Here is a 22,457-nt window from a genome sequence, read left to right on the forward strand (position 1 = left end):
TAAAAAATATGGAAAACAATCCTGAAACCACTGCAGTAAAAATCAGGTGAATTCTGAGTGTTCCTGAAAGTTTCATTCTTTAGTCTTCACCTCAAAATGCATAATTAAGCTTATGTGGTGGGAGTTCAAACAGGGCAAACAAAAAGGCAATTCTAGTTGTTTCATATCCTCCAGTATAAATTTATTCTAGTATAAACATGTCCAAAAAATGCTTTGGTCTCTGCAAACAGAGAAGGTTCACATTCCATCTCTCCATAAGGAAGTAAATATAACTGGAATAGACAGGTAAGCAGCAGCTTCCCACACAATGTTTATCAGTCATTCAGGCACAGAGAAATATCAGCCTCTGACAGAATTTGTGGAAAGGGAGAGCAATATGCAACTACAGCATTTTCCTGTTATAAGTAGTATTTCAGCAAAGCATTGTGTTTTCTTCCTGCTGGTTATGTCTATTACCAAATGAAGCCATGCTCTGTGTAAACCAAGTAATGACTTCTGTGTACAAATATCTGATACTCTTTAAAACATTCAACTCTTCCTCCCCCACTACTGTTTCTTTCAATCCTGGGCAAACAGGAAAAACAAAACAAACAGTATCATATATGAGAAGCTCACGAATTCCAATAATTTTGTGCTGCATGAGACACAGCATATTATTGGTTATTCTTGAAATTTGCACCCTGTGTAGTCAACTGCATGCCTACTTCATCACGGTATCCAAATTCTGTATCCAAATTCCTCAAAATCTATAGAATTTGACGATGCGTTTGCACTGATGTATTTCATATAACACACCCTCATTTCCAATTTAAGAATAATAAAAAAAGATCAGCCACTCAATACTAGTGGCTGCTCATCAAATGTCCCTGAGACACTTGCTCTGAAAAGAACCATTTTTTCAAGCCTGAAAAGAGAAGCTCAAGTCCACCAAGCTGCAAAAAATTGACAGGACAAGAAGAAACAACTTCAAGTTGCATCAAGGGAGGTTTAGACTGGACACTAAATTTATTTTGTTTTCATGCAAAGGGGTGTCAAGCATTTGGAACAAGCTGCCCAGAGAAGTGGTGCAGAGTCAACATCCCTGAAAGTATTTAAAAGACATGTAGATGTGGCACTTGGGGGACACAGTTTAGAGGTGGACTTGGCAGTGATGGGTTATTGGTTGGACTTGATAACCTTAAGAGGTTTTTATAGCCTAAATGATTCTATGATTGTAAAATGATGCAGTAACATATTTCTCTTTAGGGTAATGGTTTCCTAGCCAATATTCAGTTCATGTCATCTGTCACTGACATCCACCAAAAATATTCCACTGAATCCTCAGCATAATGGCAAATGCCAGCCTTTGATTCTGCCCGAGTCATCTGCCTGCACTATGTGGAACCAATGTTTTGACAAGCCGAACACCATGACCTGAGCAGTTCATCCAGGAGCTATAATTAATACTGTGACTCAATGTAACACCCCAGCAATCAGGAGAGACTTCCAGTACATCCATGCAGCTCCTTGTAGGGCAGAGAGAACTGCAAAACCAGGCTTCCCACCCACAGCAACATCCTTATTATAGTCACATCTCCACTGGAGACACCGTGCTGAGGACTGACCTTCAGCTTTAGTAACCTGCACATCACACACATCTTTTATTATTACTTTATTACTATTAATCTACACTATGAGCAACATAATCTCTTCTCACTTTCATTAGTTTGAGCTTCTATATGATGAAGTGCAAAGTTTTTCATTGCCTGAATTAATTAATTTTGAGCAGAAGTACATTGTGTTATAGAAAACATCTCAGCTGTTCCTCTGCTCTCACACACATACCAAATTGTAATTATTAGTCATTCCAGGTTTCAGTTTCACATTTTTCTCTTCCTACATTCACTACAGCATCACCAGGCTTTAAAACCTGCAGAGGATGGCAGACAGCTAAGCCATCTGCAGTTAATACCGCAGCATGAAATAATAATAGCCCTAATATTCAACTGCCAAGAGAACAACCAGAAGCAGTTTATGTTCCTAAGACTCAAGAATGAGTAATGTGTCAACATATAACACTAACACAAAATAGCATTTGGACTTTATTACGACAGTCTTAACATTTAGGGTAATGCAAATTAAAGGTCTTCATCTTGTACTTTACATTTATTAGCCATTCAATGCTAGTAGCACACATGTCAAGTAAACATGAATGCATTTCAGTAGCAGTTTGTGCAAAGGAGGACTTCCATGCATTTTTCTAGCAGAAGGTTTGGCAAGGTTTTTTCAAACCTTTTTGCCAAGTTGTTTTGAAGTAATGGTTTCTGTCCCAACACCTGACTAATCCTCAATGAGTGAAGCAGGAGTGGACAGTTATAGTATCTATTATATGACTTATGAGGGAAGAAGATACTGCTGGGATCATCCAAAAGAACAGCGGGGTTTTTTGCTTGACAGAAGAGAAGTAAAGGAAAGAGGGAAGATGACAGGGGTTTGAGCTTTCAATCAGAGAGGCTAGAGTCCTGCCAAGCCGCCTTCTGCTTTGCCACATATCCTGCTGTAATCTGAGAAGTAGCTCTAGAAGGCATTCTAGAAAGCATCTGAGTTTAAAACTATGCAATTACTTGTACATTTCAGGCAAAATTTATAACCTGCAACTTGGCAGCTGATGGAGCTTTCCTATTCTGAAGCTGCACTTCTACAATGCCCTTTAAAAAAGTATATATATTAGGACCAACTTTGCAATGTATCAGAAATATAGGGCATGCTTCACTTCAGTTTCTGAAGTCAGTGAGAAGAAATGTACAAAACAAAAACTGAAAAGCCAAATATTGTGCAGGACAAATAGCTTTCAATGCAAACTTCCCATACTGGAACAAGGGGACCAGCCAGGGCAGTTCTGAGGCATGACTCTGGGTGGTAGTCCAATAATTGCACAGAAACGGAGTTCAAAAGGTAGACTCACCTCAGGACCAATAACTTTATGGTCTATGAAGAGTGTGGCATGCATGGATTTCGCATGCTAGAAAAGACAAACATCATTTCACATTTGCTCTACCTTTGTCCACTCGTTCCTTGCTGGAACAGCTTGAATATTTTGAATCTTTAATTTAAAAAGGCACAAGATGAGAAATGCTGCCAGGTATTGCTATCTGTGTCTGTTAGTATGTTACTTCCTTTGAGGCTAATAGTAAAAAGTTTTTAATTCATTTTTTTTCTAGCTCTATTATGGCCATTAGGGCAGCCAGAAACAGCAGAAGAGCTACAAGGAAATATGTCACAAAAGGCAGAACCCAAATTTCTCTTCCTGGACAAAAAGCTCCAAAAGATCAGAAAGGTTCATCTATAAAGACACATCACAGGATGATTTAGAATCTGCCGCAAAATTGAGCAGTATCATCAAAACACACTGCTCACAGAGTATTATACATGAAGCCATCATTTTAGAATTCTACCAGCAACTACCTAAAATGAAAATTTCTACAAAGCTGGACAATGGCAACCTAAAGCTGCTATGACAGATCAAGCAAGGAAAAAAAATAACACCTAACTGTGTGTACTACACCATCAGATAATACACATGACAATTCAGAGCACTGAGTGACTTAATAAATGCCCTGAGGGTGCAAGGCAAGACCAGAGGAGTTAATTGAAGGAAAAAACACTGAGTGCCACAAACTCCATAGGAAGTCCCTGAGCTGCAGCTGGTGGCAAGCTGGGGTTACTACCACGGGCAATCCCATAAAAGGCTCACTCTTTCCTTCTACCTCCCTCCATAGGCATCAGCCTTTGGCCATCCTCAGAAGCAGCATACTTGGCAGGCTGCTCCCATGCCTGGAGAGCATCATGAAAAAGGCTCATGGTTCTCTCGAGGACACTCTATCAGCTAGCTTCAGGTTTCCCAGAACAGCTCAAAGACCTCAGGAAAACAAAATAAAAAATATACAGAAAGGGAATCCATACTTAAAACCTTTTAAACTTTTCTCCCAAATACCTGCAAGTTAGCAATTTTTTATTAAGTGGTAACATAGACATAATTTAGTTTTTCTCTTCTGTGTGTAACTCACTTCAGTGTGACAGACTGCATTCAAAGGACAGCTTAATTGTAATGAAGAATAATGAGCAATGACAGAACATCTTTTTTAGAGAACGCTTCTGATTAGGTATCATCAGGACGCACAAAAACAACAGCAAAAGAAATGTACAATTTACCTTTACTCAGCTAATCCTGTAAATAAGAGCAGTGAAAATCCTAATTGCTATAATTAAAATCCTAATTGAAGCTCACATGTTGACTAAAATCATAGATTTTAGGAAAAGCAATTAGTGCTTTGGTTGACATTACACAAGCAGCTATCTCCAGTCGTTTGGAGTCATGAGAGGTGATAGTCCGGGTGAGCAAGTCAAACAAAATCACTTAGTTGCTATGCAATGTAGGAGACAAGGGGTGAGAGAGAAGGCAAGCAGAAAAGGGTGTGTTCCTCAGGAGTTATTTTAACCCCTAGAGCAATGAAAAGTACAGCACAAATCAACAGGAAAGCCTCTAGTCATGTGGATACCTCAAACTAAGGCACAATGCAAATTCTAGGTATCCCAATATTTAAATCTAACCATGAAGCATATTTTTTCTGGTTGTAAGTCACTCTAATTAAAGGTACCAATCCAGTGTTACGTTTGCATGGACAAATCCCTTCTTCAATTAGAGCAGCTAGCAGACAAGCTGAAGTGTTTCTTAGTTCAGAGCTCCCAAGCACTGATTAAAATGAGTATTTTGTAGCACCCAGCTCTCCACTATTCTCGCGGATTTATTAGGGAGAAGCACATTTTTTTTGTCTTAGCACTTCTTTTAAAGTTTTTCCTGCTTTAACAAATTAATCACTTTTTTTACCAAGTTATAGAATAATTACTGTTTCAGCTGTTGACACTGACAGGGTGAGCAAGTTAAACAACTCTCACAGAAAGCAGCCATATAAATGTTGACATTGGTGATGCTATAAAGAAACACTACCAGGAGAAATCAAATTTAAATAAGCTCCCAGGTGCAGACAGGTCTTTTATTTTCACCTTAACTGGCTCTCAGTACCCTAAAGCAGCTGAAGGCTCAACAGGTCCCTGGTTTCCCAGACCATTCCTGACCCATCATTTTCACTCTTTCTTCCAAGGAAGAGCAGGTCTTCAGAGCTGATGTATGGCTGGAAGCAGCTGTACACCTTGTCTGGCTGCTTTGAACACATGTGCTTTTGAAGGCAGGTTAAGGAGAGTTGTGACCTTGCACAACTCCCAAATGCTGCATCTCATAAAGATAGGGAGACAGCCCTACCGTGTTTCCAATGGGGGGGAATTTTATTCATTTGTTTCTTTTTGCACTCACCCAAAAGCCTTGCTGTGCAGAGCCTATCCCCCAAAGGCTCAGTGGGACATAACAGTGTGCTTATGCCTCCTGTTTCATCTGCAAGGAAGTCTTTGTGCTTGAAATTTTGGGGCACATCCACATGCCTTCCAGCCTGGAGTCAATGTGCAGAGGCAGGCAGGAGCCTGAACAGATCCAGCAGAAGATTGTCTGCACCTACTCACATGCATGTAGCCATCAGCTTCAGCAGCAAAAGGAATGCAACTATAAATTAAAACTATTAATATGGAAAACACCTACAGTGCTTTCTGCACAGAACAGAGCAGTGAGCTACGAGTGACTGACAGCCACTGATGGAAGCTCATCAATGATTATTTATTGTAAATGCTGAAATTTATTGCTTGGTAAAAACTTGAGACTAACCCCTTTAAAAGCTGTTTACATTTTTAATGGCATTTGAATGTATATAAATTTGGAAAAGAGAGCTACAGATAGCAGATAACGGTGATAAAATTAATTTTTAAGTGTAACTGCCAAAAAAACCCCAAAGATAATTGCCTCTGCTTTTGTGACTACCTTTTACTGGGCCTTGAGAATTAACAGTATCAATTCTTTTAGAGGAATCATTCTATTTTTACAAAAACCCATGGGATGAGAAGGGAAAGAGCAAAAATAGCAAGCATACTGCTATTGCTAAGTGACTCCTAATGAATGATTATAAATATATGTGTACAATTTCCTTTGCATCCTGTTTGCTGAGAAAAGCAAGAAAGAATAGCTCAGCATACAGTCAGAATTTTTCATGTGCTGTTTCTAAAGACACAGCAAGTCAAGACCTACAGAAGATGTCATTGTTTTCCCACTAAATCAATATAGCTGGAAAAGAGCAAGTCTTCAGAACAGTCTCTTCTGAAAAGCAGATTTTTCACGTTGCATTTAGTTCAAGGATGACTGCATCTGTTGCACACAGGAGAGAGATGAAGGTGTCTGGCATCCTCTTGCATTTTGAACTCTGCACCCGGGGAGCATCCTATATAATTTAGTTTTATGAGCTGGTGAGTCTGCTCAAACAGGCAAAGAGAGGTCTGCATTCAGCACCCCGACCTCACTGGAGGTCTAAACCAAGCACATTCTTGTACTGTGCAAGCTCAAGAAAAGGATGAACTATGCAGACCATCTTTTACGTGGCACAGAAAGGCTGTAGCTCCCTAAAAAGTCAGTAAAGTACAAGTTGCATGTCTAGCAGCAGACTAAAAGGCTGCCAGAGAGCTTATGCGGTTTGTTAAGTGATACATGGGTGAGACAGAAAGAGAAGTTGAATTTCCCATCCCCACCAATGTGCTGTGCTGTCCGGACAAATTTAATGTGATACATTATATGACAAACACATGTTCTGGTGCACATTTAGGAGTTTCAGTACATTGTTTCACCATTGTTTCACAGTACATTGTTTCCCTAATTATTAGTAATCTTACACATTTTAAGTACAAATCACACTGACATTCCCAGGAAAGAAAAAGGCAGAATTTTGGCACCAAGCCCTGCTGAGCTGCTTTGTAATGCCAACACTTGGCTATGTCTCAGCTGCAGTTTGCAGGTACACAGGTCCCTGTCCTACCAAGCACATCTGGCTCCTGCTGTGATGGCTGGACCCAGCAGCTGAAATTAAAGGTTTTAAATACAGAAGTTCTCTAAAGGGTGACCTGGGGACACTGGCATCTTGAGTACATTTTGGCCTGGGATTAGAACAACACTACTTGAACTGAGAAAGCAGGTTTCAGTGAACTGTTGCTTGAGGGCTGATATTATTTAACACATCTGGATTAATATGTATGTAAAACAAAATACAAAGGCACTAGAACAAAGAACTGGAGAGAGATACTATGGGAGGGCACTGAAAAGCCATGGATGGCAAGATATATTTAGCAGACATAAAAGAAACCTCTTGTCTTTCTTGTGGACTCTATATACTCTGAAAGTATTTGCTAAGGACAGGCATCTAAGTGGCACTGGGAGAATATATGGAAAAAACTAGAGCTTTCTATTTTTAGAAAACTAATGAGCTTTTCCTCTTTGTTTCCAATTGCTCTTTGCCCTGTTGATATGTCATAATTCTGTATTTATAATGCCATAGCCTTTTGTCATGGAGAATGCAGTAAAAATGACAAATGAGCCTGCCTTGCAACACACTGCAATATCACAATATGGGTTAGGAAGGAGCAAGGTTTAGTTTGAATAAGGACCAGCTTAAGCTATTAGCAAACATAAGATAAGCTCTGGTTAGACATATGGGTTGTCCCCCTGCTCTAAAAGCATCACCTGACCATGCTCTATTCATCTTTTTGCACCTCCAACACTCTGCCCTCTGCTGATTCACAAGCCCCTGAATTGTTATTTCCTCCAATTTGGATTTTATTTCTCAAGACCAATCCCTGTTTCATGTATTTCTCATCTCTAACCAGAAGAGACTCAGGAGAGATTAAAACACCCACACTTCTACTGGTGCAGTAAACACACCCCTTCTCCCTATCCAGCCCCAAAACAGTCTCATTCCCATCTTGGATATGCACAGTAATAACAGCAACACAACCATACAGAGCTAGTACTCATTGTTATGTGTATGCTTTAAAAAGAGGCTTTCTCTTCCCCAAACAGATCTACTTTTCCTCATTACTAGTTTTGTACAAAATCAGCTAAATGTAAAAAATGTCAGGAATCCCCACACTTACCTCTTACTCTTCTAAGTCTGGCTATTCTTCCAACTGCAGTCATACGAATATAACATATATACTGCTAATACTATTAGAAATCCATCTCAGAAATCAATTCAGAATTAATACTACAAAGAGATACCAAATACATGTACCAAACCTGCAAGTTAACACATTCCTAGAAGTGATATGATATTTCTGATATCTCATGGCAAATAATCTCTGTAAGTTGCAATCATACATTTTGCCACAATTACAGTCCTTAGTTGTATCAAAAGAGTAAATCCCCCAGATCTGAAACACCATTCTTCTGAAATCACTAATGCAGTTGAAAAAAACACAGTAACAACCTTTCAAATTACACAGCACTCCAACCTGATGCACAACCATTACCAAAGAAAAATAATCTAAAAATACCATGAGACAGGCATTAGGAGATAGGAAGTACTTCCTCTCACTGAGGCTTTTGTTAGCAGATACACAAGGTTCCTTTGCTGAGGAGCTTGAAGTGGGAATGGATTGCTTTCATGCTGAGCACACTTAAAAAAACATCTTAGCATTTTTACCTTTTTTTGCGGGTTATCTGCACTTATTCAAGTTACAAACAGATCTTTAATCTTTCTGCTCCAAACAGAGGCTTTTTGCAATTCACTGCTAATTTTTTTCCAAAGGTTCAGAGCAGCAGGAAGATAACCCCAGACATTAAATGGCTTTCTAATTTTTGGTCACCCTTGCTGAGTAAGGTCAGGCGAAGTGGCCCAGCTGCATTCTTTTGTCTAAAGCCCTTTCTGCAACAAAGAACACCCCATGAAGAACCCCAGAGCCCAGCAGCCACCCCAGCTCCACAGTACCAGCCTGGCACAGGGACTGTGCCAAGGCCCAAGAGGCAGCGCAACCCACAGAACCTGGGTGACCCAGAACCAGCTTCAAAGCAGACAGAGCAAAGTTGTCGGGCTCCAAAATGTTTATTTACTTGCGAGTGCTGGCCGTCAGAGGGGATACCAAAGTAAACACGGCTAACATCTGCCCTTCCCAGAGTCAGGGCAGGCTGTCACACCATTGCCAAAGCGCGCAAGGTCACCGTATGGCTCCTGTTATCCCTCCTTCAGGGGTTTTTCTGTTGTGCCTCGGGCCTGCTTCTCAATGTATGTGTTTTGCAGCGACTTTCCAGAGCTGTGGTTGCATTTCGTTTGTTACAACCACCGAAGCGAGCGGGCAGCAGAGAAGGGCTCAGTGCCCTGGCAGTACCATCCATTTGCACTCACCTCAGGTTCTCTTCCTGTGACCCGGGCAGGACACTGTCAGGACGATCCCGTCTCCTCCTGTACAAACCTGAATGTGACAACTCTTTCAGCTGCAAGGCCGTCATATTCCCCTACCTGGAGGAGGGCTGTTTTTTTTTTAAAGGTGAGGGGGGTGTTTTGGCTTTGCGTTGGGTTTCTTTCCCCCGCCTCTCGCAGCTGTGGGTGCCGAGGAGCGCGCCTGCCAAGATGCCTGGAGAGCAGCGGCTGGGCGGTGTGTCTGCCGGCCGGCACACCTGCGCCCGCCGAGCCACCAACCTCTGCAGGCAGGCAGGCAGGGAGGGCAGGCGCCCGCCGAGCTGCTTCCTGTTTCTCATAGGTACACACCCTCCCAAAGGGCACCACATTTCCTTTATCACTCGATCACACCTAAGGGATGCGTGCGACAAGCTCACCCCCTTCTTTCCAGCTTTCCTCAAACACTCACCGCCCCGACAGGCACGACCCTGCCCTGCGCTGGGCAAAGCAGGCGCTCTCCCAGCCGCAAAAAGCTACACATCTCCAGGACTGCAATGAGCTGTTCACTCTTTCCTGTTCTAATTTATGACAAAAGGAAAGTCATTAGAGCTATGAAAATTCAGAGTTACTCAAGCACTTTGGCAAGCTCTGACAAGGAGGTTAATGCAGCAAAGTGTGCCACAAAGTAACTTCAATAACTAGCATTAAAATGCTCTTTTGGAAATGCAACAGCACTGTGCACTTCTCTTTTTCTACCTTGAAATTCAGAAGAAAACCACAAAGTAATTTTCTTCCTACTCTCAGCTATCAAACACAAACTACTCAACCAGTTTGTCACATTTGGTAGTGATGGAGTGTCCTGTGTAATTGTAAAACAGGAATGGAAGTGCTTGAAGTTTCCTGCAAGGCAGGAAGGCAGTTAGCAGGCAATTTTGCAAGCTCTGTGTCTCGTTTCACTTAGTAAATTTTTAGTAGTAAATAAAGCACTCCATTTCAGGAGGCATCAAAAAAGCTTACCACTTCTTGAAAAATGTTTACTGTTTCTTTGACACATATAAACAAAAACTTAATTCAGAGATTTTACATTCTACGTGGTGAATTGGGAAGGTGTGTTTTTTAAATGAATTTGTATTTAATAAAAGCCAAGAAACGTAACAATTTGCAAGGACTGTTTTGGCTATAATAGGAAACAAGTTCTATCTGGTATGAATTTCAGAGTTCATTATTAAAGTGTTTATTTTGTAGCAGAATATATGTAAGAGTATTTTTTAATTTCTCTAGAGGAAAAAAGTGCAACATAGGTAATACAGGGCATATCATATGACACCAATTTTGTTGAGATTACCAGACTGAACACAAACTTGGTAATTTTATATAAAACTATCAATATGCTTCAGTCTGGAATGTCATCAGTGCATAAGATTAAACATCACACAATGGAAAAATAACAAAATTGTTTTGGAAAAGGAATCGCGTAACATGCCAAATAGATAATGGTTGCAAAAACTCAAAGTGATTTACATGACGTTAGAGGGCTGCGCACACTGAACTGTCAATGAGCTGTACACATCTGAGCTCCTGTCCTCAGAAAATAAAAGCAAGAACGATCACAATATTTGCCTAAACACGCTGCATTCCAGTTTCAAATGAAGTATTTATAGTTGTTTCTCAGTACTCAGTAGGATAAGCTTAAACATAATTAAATGCCAATTCCCTGCAGTCAGTCAATCAGCGATCCAATGAAAAGTTAATGCTGTTATGAGTGGAGGTTCAGGGTGGCAGATGACAGATGTTCATGCACAGCAGCTTTTATACATTACCAACAGTTTATATTCTGCTTTAAATATCTGTGTACATATGACTTATTTTTGTCCAAATGATCAATTTCAGATAAAAAAATCTAAAGTGATGAGTAAATTTTTTTCTGTAAAAAAGCTCTTTGTAAACTACTGAAATTAAACTTTCACCTATAAATTTGTTCATAGATTCTTATTCACTACAGTAGCCATCTGTTCAGCATATACTGAATGCTTTTGTATTAAACATGACACAAGCCAATAAAAAAATAAAAGGACAATTCTTCACCCATTTTGCTGTATGTTGCATTAATCTGAAACACATCACTTCATTAAACTTTTATTTATCTGTATGAGCAGCTGCTGGGCTTGGGCAATAACTTTTACTCAAATGTCTTTGGAAACCAGAGATGCACCAAGACAAAGCATGCAAATTAAAGGAAAACAGCAAGTCCAGACACAAAAATGAATTGTTATACAGATCAAATCCACCTAAATATAAAGGAGAGCAAGATAGTTGGGTTTTTTAAGTAAGACTAGGGACTCAGCTCCATAGCTCCATTTCACAGGCCTCTTCAGCAAACTCCAACATGGATCTATGCTGATATAGAAAACACTTTCTTGGAGAGCTTCTGAACAAGCTAAAACTTTTCTACAAGAAGAAACTCAAACTGAACTAGTTTTCTGCCCTGTGGGATTGTCCATGAATCCTCACAAAAAATGAGGTTTCAAATCTGAGTTTACTCAAGCAGTCAAACTTTAGGTTCTAAGTATCAAATACAAGTTATAAGGATGTTTTTTGCAGAGACATTGCAGAACACAAATGTTATTTCTCGACTAACTCACTTAAATGCTTCCACAAAGGAACTCGGATAGACGTGGCTCTCCAAGAAGAGCTTTCCCAGTGAGTGCCTCCTGCTCCCCACACCCCTTTTTACCTTCCTAGCCCCTATCTGCTGTTTATAATTCCTTTTTTGGAGAGATTACATTCTTCTCATGTGGGATGGGGCCACTTGGACCTTTCACATTCCATCAGAATTTTTGAGGACCAGCCAAGTTACCACAGCTTTTCTCATTACCAGTAATGCACAGCCTTCTTGTATGTCCTGTACTTTGAAGGTTTTCTCTTAATTTTCCAGTGTGTGACTCTTCTCTCATGCAGTTGACCATCCCCCTGCCCCCAGAGAAAGCCAACATTGCTACTGTGTGTGACAGATAACCATTGTGGTACCTGTCTTTCAGCAGAGGAAAATATTCCCCCATGTCTAACCACCACAAAGTATGCAGTCCTTAATTCATCACAAGCAGTAAATAACTTTTTGTTATTTGGGACAAGGTTCATGGCTGAGTTTTCACAGCAGTCCTACAGAGTACTATCTTGATACTCCACCAGGCCTCCAGTGCTCTCCCTTAAATTTCTGTAGAAGTACTGCTGTTCTGGTGACTCTAGGTATTCAGCAGAATTTTCCAGTATAAAACTCTTTTTAAGATAGACAGGTTATGCCTGGCTACTTTATATTACATTCAAAGGGATATGAACATCAATTCATGATGCTGGAAAACATGCAATTGAATTTAGGAATAACAATAAATGTCAAGTGCTTCAAATTCAGGACATTTCTTCATAAGCCTACATTTACAGAGAATATACACTAGCCATAGAAACCAGAAAAGATGAAGTTTTAGGTCTCTTATTCCACACAGAAAAGTCAATGTGTGTCATCTGTTATTCCCTCCAGTGGCATGTTCTTGTTTTTGGAGTTTTTTTCAACCTTTGAAAAAACTACCAAATCTCAATTAAATTTTGTTGAAGATTTTCAAATCAATAGAAAAAATTGTTTTCATGGCAGCATAGTCAGTCAAAACAATAAACAGAAGAGTATTCTAAGAACACCACAGGAATGCCTGTAGTGTGCTCACAGTTACAAGGTGGCTGATGTTCAAATGAGCACATTCCTCCATCCCGTTTATCACTGGAATCAGTTTCCAGAGGAATGTGTACAAGAGTGCCTGTTTTCTACTGTTTCTCACAAGATTTGGAAGAAAGCACACGTTAAAGTGAAGGAAAAGGCTTATACAGTCAGCAAAGGACTTGTTGCAGAAAATGGAAGGAAGGTGGCAATAACCCTTCTGGCAGTTTTGCAGGAATCCCTGAAGCACCCAAATGATGTGCTGATCCAACAAAGCTTCACAGCTTTCTGGACCTGCAGAATGAGTCCCCACAGATGGGTTTGGGTGTCAAGGAATAGCGTACCACACTGTGAGTCCCTGTTGGGACAGGCAGTGATAAAATGAAATGCACAGAGAGAATACCAAGCACAAATGCTAAGGACAGACACCTTGAAACTAGAATTTCAAAGCTTCACAGGAGCCTAAACTGTTGATTCAAGGAGTTAAATTAATTATGTTTCCTTCCTTGTCTGATGTCACTCCAACATCCGTTTTGATGTTTCTTCCCATGTTCCATTAGTGATAAATCAATCCTGAAGCATGCAAATTTAATCTGTGGATTAGGCTAGGCACTGAGGCACTCAATCGATCTATGTCCACACTACAAAGCAGAGTTTTGGATTTATGTCCATGCTCCAGCTGACCAAGTGAGATTGTTGCAATTTAACAGTAGTTACTCGTTTTTGTTAAACCTCATCTACTAACGCCTGTCCCTGCCATACAATGTAAAGTAAAAGCCTATATGATGGTTGCAACCTGGTCTAGTGCAAGGTGTACTGGCCCACTGCAAAGGGGGGAGGTTCAAACTAGATGCTCTTTAAGGTCCCTTCCAAACCAAACCATTCAATGATTCTATGGTGTGCTCAACTCTTCAGAGCAGTGATGCACTCAAGCCACTGAAGTCCTCTGGGATTTGATGGGGCAAAGGGAAGGCAGGGTTATTGTGGTGAGAACAGGGGTCCTGTCTGATCCTAGAAGCAGCAAAGGCATTTCCACATCCATGGCTGGTAGCCCACAAGGTTTTGGTGAAGAGCAGCAGAGATCCCTGTTCTCATTCCATATATTCTATTCCAAAAAAAAAATAAAAATAAAGCAAACATAGGAAAATCTTCTGTCTGCCTGAACGTGGAGCAAGGTATTTTGCTTTCCTTCTCCAAGCTCTCTGCACGTGCTGCTCCATGAACTCTTAAGCAGAAAAACAAAACCTGCAAAAAGCACACCTTCTCCAGCAAGCAGAAACCTACTTTGGCTGAGTTTTACAATACCTCCCTCTACTGGGAAAATACTGCCTTGTTTCTCGTGACAGTATTTCTTCCTACAGCCAGAGGGAGGTACGGATCAACCCACACATAGTAATTCAGACTGGGGCCAAGCTGAGAGCAGAAATGAATGAGAGACCAGCGGGTGAAGATGCAGGTTGGCATCATAGCCAGAAATTTATGCTGTTAATCAGCAGATGATCCATGCATGAGTAGGTGTGCAAAGAAGAAAGCGTGACACAGCATGAATCAGTTTTGTCCTGCCATTTGTACATAGGCCTCTTAAAAAAAAAAAAAAAAAGTGACAAACAAGCTGGCAAACAGGTGATGCCCTAAGATGGGTAAAATTACTTATACGGACCCAGTATATGATGGGGTAACCTCTTAAAAGAGAAAGGAAAAAAAAACCCCACACCAAAATTGTGAGGGGAGGGATAGTTTAAAGCCAATAAAATCACAGTTTAGATAAATTTTCACAGCCCAGAGCACGTAGGGGAAAAAACCACAAGCAATTCCCAACCTGCATTTCTAGATCCAGGACCTACCCTTCTGAGTAATTTTTACTGCCTTGGAATTAAAAACCCCTTCCCAACAGAGATTTTCAAAGCCAGTCAGAAACCCACCTTTTACATTTAAGCACCCTGGTTATGATGCATAAAATTCCTAAGCTGAAAAGTCTTATTTTTAAAAAAGTTTAATTCTACTTGCACTCTGCTGCTGTGGATATGTCCAGAAGGTTTACTTTATTCTATTACGATAAATTGCCTCTAGAAATGAGGGCAAAAGGCCTCAGGTGCCAGCTGGCTTATTGGGTAGTTAGAAGTTCCCCAACAGATGCTTCAAAAGACTGAAGATACCTCCATGTTAAAAAAAAAAAAAAAAAAAAAGAGAAAAGAAGCAGACCTAGAAAACAGGAGGCAAATGAAGGAAACAGGAAACTGCCCAGAGAGCGGCTGCCCTCATACCCCAAGGAATTACCAGCTCTGGCAGTCCGGTTGTGTTCCAAAAGCCAGCGAGCCCTTCCAGGGTGCAGAAAAGCTGACTGAGACATATCAGATGGGCAATTGCTGAGCCCTGGTTTGGGTGGAGAGCTAATGGGACATCTCAAAACAGGTCCCAAACTGACTTTGCCCTTTCAGAGAAGGAACAGGACTATTAGGAAATCTTAATTTTTCTCCAAACATCACTCATCAGGGTTAAACAAATGCAAACAAAACTACAGCAGCCTATAAACTGCTTTCTCTGTTGACTACCAGCAATTACTCTCCTGGACCCATCTTACAAATACTTTTCAAATTACTAACGCTCCATTAAACGTAAGAGAAAGAAAAGCTTCTCATCAAGGCTTTGTCTCCTTATACTGAAGTGAAATGCCAAGAGAGAAGACAGTACAATCCCCTTGAGAAGACTGGAAAGCTGGTAACCCTGACAACAGGCATGTGGCTTGAAGGTACCTGCACCTCATGGCACACAGACAAACCCAACAAATACAATGAAAGCAGTAGGTGACACTACTTTACAGCTCCAAGGGCTGCTGTTTTAGGAGGACAATCCAACGCTGAGCTCCGAAGAGAGCACCAGAGCCTTTAAATGCTGCTGATTGTATGGTGAAGGATGGTGAATTTAGCAGCCCAGAAGAAGCCATGATCCTGACTCTATGCCTGTAAAAACATCCCTCAGCCACCTCACACAATCTCTACTGCCCAAAGAACCAAGGCATGGAAAACATATTACAGAGGAAAGGAGAGGAGGCAGTGAAGGCACTCAGAAAACACTTGAGACAGCACAGGTCAGACATACTGACAAATGGTTCTATACTCTGACTAGCATTTCCAAGAAAGGTAGAAAATGGTGGGTCCCCAGAGAGTATCACCTTTAAATGCTCAGAAACCTGTAGTATGATGGTTTCTTGTATATAAGAACTAATATATTCTCTAAAGCAAAATACAGCAAGTAGATCAGATGTCTACAAAGAATGAAGCTGAACACATGTAAAAACTCTTAAAAATCACAGGCAAGGTGCAATTTTTAGTGACTCAAAAAAATCTAAGTTTTTAAGTATCTACAGTTTGGTTTCTAAATTACTAAAACTTGTAATTCACATCCAAGCAGAAAAATCCAGGAAAAAAAAAACAGTGCAAAAGAAATTAAAGTAATTCAACCTGGACATTCAGTATGACGATGTAAAATGGAAAAGCCATCCCCCCTTCCCTTAATGTTGTAAAAATTGCTTTGAGATTCAGCATAAAACAGAAAAATATTTCATATGGACTTTTCATAATATTTTAAAGCACATGAAAAACATACTTAAGAGTCTTAAATCGGAGCAAAAGCTTTAAACCAATAATGCACAGCTGCCCTACCGTAAAAGCTTTGCTTCGCTGGCAAAGTTACTGACTTCTGAACACAACCACACCAGAAGCGACACAATTTCTGTAGCAGGTGGCACAAATCTTTTCCTTCCACTGAAATTACAGTTTTGGGTTCAATGACTCTGTCGCAGCGTCCTCTTCCTCAGGCAGCAGAACACCCGTCAGCAGTGGTGTATCTTCAAACTGCCCATGAATCCTCTGCTCTGGGTGGGGACAAAACAGTGTCCCTAAAAACACTCCCAGTGAGCAAAGGATAAAAAACTACTGGAAATACCAGAATACCTCTGCATTTCCAGAACAACAAAGGACTTTGCTAAAAGCTCTGTTACCATGCTGCTTGCTGTTCGTAGAAATAAAACCCAGCAAGTAGAACTATTATTCATCCTCTTCCTAACTCTATTTATCACCATTCCCATGCATGGCTCCTGCTCCCAATAATTTCCCTTTGAATGACTAAAAGCCCATACAACTTGTAGCCAGACTGTCAGCTCAGAAGGCACAGCACAATGTGCACTCCAGCAGATGCCTCAGCCAGACCCTCAGCCCCAGTGACCAGGTGCACACTTACTGTCAGCCTGTAGCCTCACTGGCAGCACACTCACAATGAGCAGCCTTTCCCATACCAAGCTTCACATCAAATGCCCACTGTTTGCATGTTTCCCCTGTGGTTATTACTGGTAGTTGTGATAAAATAAAAAAAAAAGAATAATTTAAGTGACTCAGTAAACCACTTCCTTCTTTGGCCCTGTAAAAACCTGATGCTGTAAAGAAGAGACTAAATCTATCAAAATTCACAGTTCAGCTCCACAAATTGTGTCATGCCAATTCTCCATCTCAAAACCACTAAGGACAGAGAAGGAAGCAAACCTTCCACCTCATAGGAAAGGCTAAAGCTTTCATTATACCATCAGTGTATGGCACAGAAGTACAAAACCATAAGAACAGCAGGACAGCATTCCAGGTCCTTTTATGGGAACAGCAACCCTTGGAATCACTGATGAGCAGCAAAGGGTCAAGCAGGGCCACTTCAACCTATCACAAGCATCTGTCAGTGCCATGTGGAGTGGGAAGATCGCATCTCCATCTCCCCACCTGCTGAGAAAGAGGAATACTCACTGATTTTCTTCTTTTCTGAGATGAAGGCAGACAGCGTCACACACTGCCATTTCTGAACAACCTCAGCACAGGAGAAGGACTAACTGGAGACAAAAAATAACCACCATCTCATAGAGCAGGTTAGGGTGGTGAACCTGCCCAGACAAACAAGAGTTGTGTCTCTCTTGTGTGGACAGAGACTCAAGCTCAGTTTTTCTAAAGCAATCTGAATCCCTGGGACACCTCAAAGGCCTCAGACAGCCTTTTGCAGGTTAAAGCAGGAATACCGTTAAAATCAACAATGTTTCCCTGCCAGTTGCTGTAAAGATCTGTAAAAAATGAAGCCTGAAACCTTGCTCACCATCAGTGACAAAAAAATTAGGCCACAACCTGATCTCTTCAGGGGACATGGAGGACATGCTGCATCCCCACCTCTGTACAGCAGTAGGGCTTCAGGCTTTGGTCCCCTGACTGCCAGTGCACCCTCCCAAATGGTCAGACAGGAAAGTTTCCTTACCACCTGTTTTCACCATACACACAAAATAATGCTATGCCATACCAGAAGAGCCAATTTTACTCTTCCTTCATCATGTCTCTACATCCTGTTTCTTGCTCCTATTTCTGTCTTTAGGCCACTTAACATTATCACTAACCCTGTTCTATGGACAAATTAACAATATAAGTTATCTTTCCAAGCTGCTGTTTCCCATACTGTCACATAGTGCTTCCTCATTTGAACTTCTTATCTCTTCCTGCAAAGACCTTTCAAGTACAAAAGCGGCAGTAAAATTTCATTAAACTTATCACTGGACAGTTACCCTCCCAGGCGAAAGAATGCACTACAGCTTTGCCTCTCAAAATAATGTGGCAAACGTCAAGGTAACAGCATTTTGTTCTTGAGCATGAAGAAAATCACAAAAAAACCCAGTTATACAGAATGAGAGGCCTTGGTTGCCACTGCAATTCATATTATTGAATATATTGCTCATATGCCAGCAGTTCCGCTTTTATAAAAAGGCAAGGACAGTTTGTTGATTCACCATAACTGCAAAAGCTGCAACACTTCATGGTTAATGTGAATAAGCATCTATTAAAAGGGAACTAGGAAAAGAAGCATTAACTCTTCAATTAACCTTTTAAAGCATGTTTGAGCAATTCATTAACCAGCTGGCCTGGCTAAGCCATGTTTTTCAGTTTTGTTCACATCATAATATTTGGTTCTCTTTTATCACCAACTTGTTTTCCAGAAGAGTCGTGCTAAAAGAAAACTTGTGAACAAAATTATGACCAATAAGAGCAGAACAAGACCAGCCCCAGAGAGACTATGCTCATAGGCACTGACAGATCATTGCAGTCTGTGGTTGCCCAGACCAGGCCTGATGGGAAGTGCAGGGCAGAGTCACACAAACAGCTCTAGACAAAGTCACACGGTTCAGCTGAGCTCATCAGCTGCTCCTGGCACCAGGGCTTCCTGCAAAAGAAAGAGGTCAGCAGATGTGGCTCTGCAGTGATCATGAGCTCCTGAGGTAACAGAGAGGGGGCTGGACCTGCACTAAGCATAGAATTAGACCAAAAAGTCTACAAGCAAAAGTTACCTAGGGAAGGGAACCACTGGTTCATATCCACATTTCCACAGATCCAGAGTATTTTTCTTTGCTCCTCTAGCAGGCCAACATGAACTAGAACTGCAGAGCACAGCTAGAGCCAAATCCCCAGAGCTGCTCTGGGATGCTCAATACTGGAGCTTCGGGACAAGTCAGTGTCCTCTCTGCTCCAGGCAACAAGAGCCACCCTCTGCAAGGAGACCTCTGAGGTGCCAGGAGCTGGTAGAGAAGCCAGACAGTCACACCCTGCAGCTGTCTGCCTCATCACCCCCTGAAATCACCGTCTCCGGGGCAAACCAAGCAGAAGGAAATATGTACTCATGCCTCAGCTGTTCCAGTTTGCGGAGGGTGTATACAAGAGACGGCTGAACTGACCTTGGAGCTCACCACCAAGTTCCTTTTTTCAACTTACGACGCTCTTCCTTCCCCTTCCCCATACGCTCCTTCCTCCCTCACCTTCACCCCAGCTGCAAGGAGCAGCCCATGTCTTCCTCTCTCAAGAGCACTCTCCCAGCCACCAAAACGGGAGAAGATGGGTTTAGGGGCGTGGGTTAGTGAATGCAGCTGTTGTATGGCAAAGGACCAGCGGGTGCCATACACAGCACAAGGGAGGGAGATGCAGGAAGTATCCCTCCAGCTCAGCAGAAGTGAGATGTTCCCTCATCATGATCCTGGAGCCCCCGGCTGCAGCCGCCCCCTCCCCTCGGGCCGTGCCCGGGACCCGCGCCATGACTCGGCCCGGCCCGGCCGCACTCGCACCGGCAGGCGGAGCCCGAGAGCCGCGCTCGGGCCCAGCCGCCCGCACGTCCCCGGCCCGCGAAGGGTCCCCGGCCCGCAGCGCCCTTCCCTCCCCACACCGGGGGAGGCCTGTTCATAAAAACGGGGAAAAAAGCCCCAAACGCCCCTGGGGTTCCCCTTGCAGTCCTTCCTGTCAGTGCCATCACAGCTGCCGTTCAAAGCAGAGCCTAGGCCATCAAAAGCTAACAGCAAATCTACGCCCATCAGAGCCAGACCTCCCGGCCAGACTGACTCAAGGTCAGGTAAAAAGTCACAATTGCAGCCGTTCAGATAAGACATTTTTCATTACGATGGTAGTAAAATGCTGGAACAGCTGATAGCTGCCCCAGCCCTGGAAAGAAATGCTGGAACAGCTGGTAGCTGCCCCAACCTGGAAAGATTCGAGGTCAGACTGGATGGGGCTCTGAGCAGTGTGATGGAGTAGATGTCCCTGCTCACTGCAGGGACATTGGACTAGATGGCCTCTAATGTCCCTCCCCCCCAAATTCTATGATTCTATGAAATGGCACCAATTAATACAGTCTGCTCTCAAGCGATGAGAAGACAGAGAGCCATTTGTCTTCTCTTGAACTCACTGCAGTACTTAAAGACAACTTTTTCAAAAGGGTTACTGCTACAACCTGAGCCAGGCCTGGAGCAATGCCCTAGGATGAACTACATTGCTCAGCTAGGAAGTGATGGGAAACACCAGCTCCACCACTAGACCTGCTCTCCTTGCTGTCTGTCCTCTCCTGGGGCCAGTGGCAGTGGCAGAGCTGACTGGAGCAGGAGCAGGCTGCAGGGACCCAAGTACCAGCCATGAGCAAGTAGCACACCTGGCACTGTAGGATTGGAGTTGCAGCAGCTGATCAGAAGAAGTATTTCATGTTGAGAGCTGTCAAAAGCTTCCCCTCCTCTAAAATGCTTTTGAGTAACAGGAGAAAGGTTTGACCTTTCCACAAGAGTACTGCTGTTAGAAGTAAGACAACATCCACACCATTCTGCCCAGCCTCCTCCTCCACAGTGCCCATGACAGGGCAAGACAGACAGGATGGCTACATAATGCCCAGCACTACTGGATGGTTCCTTGCAGCTGCGTCCTGATGTGCAGGGAGATGCACACACCCTGTTGCACGGACAGCACAGCCATGGGCCACACCGACACAGTCATCAAGGGTACATCAGGGCATGAGCCCCATTTTGGGATCTCTGATTTCAACTGCATACATCACTGTACCTGTCTTCTTTCTGACACAAGAGCACACTGGAGGAGGGAATACTGCTTCAGAGAAAAAAGTGATTTTCATTCAGGGTAGGGCTATCATATCCCTTCTATTTCATTTACAGAGACTACAGATGCACTAAAATACCATCAAAAAAGATTTGCCATCCATGGATACAACCCTGTTCCCAGGCTTCAGTAAAGAAGCATGCACTCACTAGTCAGTACATTTCCAATCTTCTTCAAGTGCTTTGTTGCTTTAACAAGGCCTCTCTGTTATTCTCCTCTGGCAGGACAACAACTCTCAGACTTTTTCAGTAATAAATACAGAGTGTCTTCAAAATAATCTAGGTCAACCTTCCTTTCTCTTTAATGCACAGCATTTCCAAAATAAGATCTGTTTTTCTGTGCAGGCACATCATAAAACATGATAAGGCTTTTAAATAATCCTTCAAATGGCCCAGCCCATGGTCATCTGAATTCTCTTTCATGATCACCACTCTCTTCATTTATTTTCATGAAATTTCAACTTCTTGATTGTGGAGCCTCTTTTCTGACTGCCAAGATAATTTTTAATTAATCTCCTGTGTCCCTAAAGGTTTATCCAAGTCAAGGACATTCACAAACTTTGTAAGCCAACTTTCAGCTGCAGCATCCAAGTCACTGATCAAGTACTTAATGCAAGTGATAAAAGAGAGAATTCCTGAGAGGTGCGATCAGGCAGGTTCTGTTTGGGGGATCCTGTTGGCGGCTCTGTGTCAAAACATCAATTCCTGTCCAAATGCTTCTTTTCATACAGTTGCACACCTCCCTTCCAGCAATTTCACCTAGACTGTTATTTCTAAACTGCAATATGCTTTCTTGAAACCAAGCCCTGAGTCCACACTAATATGCCTTAAAAGGGCATGATGAAGGAACAGGAGGAGGTATCACAGAATGGTCCACAAGAGAGGCAAGAGAAGACGAGTGGATACACATAAGAGAATTTGCTAGGCTTATGCTCCAACAAAGCCAATCACCATCACTTGAATTCTAAAGCCTCTTTCTCATGTTTGCTTATGAAATTTTGTGTGAGACAGCATC

At 42.1% G+C, this 22,457-nt stretch overlaps 1 protein-coding gene across 3 annotated transcripts in view; it reads right to left on the reverse strand.

Annotated features, from left to right (window-relative positions):
• The window catches only part of LIMS1 (LIM zinc finger domain containing 1), a 67,455-nt gene that overhangs the window by 24,245 nt on the left and 20,753 nt on the right, over positions 1-22,457 (reverse strand). Inside the window, exon 1 of one of the 3 annotated variants that reach the window (XM_030971364.1) lies at positions 9,769-9,793. The exons of 1 other annotated variant lie outside the window; for it this stretch is intronic. Coding sequence is in view for 1 of the 2 variants with exons in the window: in XM_030971344.1 (XP_030827204.1) it covers positions 9,306-9,409 (104 nt within the window). In the remaining variant the exon portion in view is untranslated. One more of the 3 variants, XM_030971344.1, reaches the window with a different exon arrangement.

This window comes from Camarhynchus parvulus, chromosome 1 (genome assembly GCF_901933205.1).
Source record: "Camarhynchus parvulus chromosome 1, STF_HiC, whole genome shotgun sequence".
Lineage (NCBI taxonomy): Eukaryota > Metazoa > Chordata > Aves > Passeriformes > Thraupidae > Camarhynchus > Camarhynchus parvulus.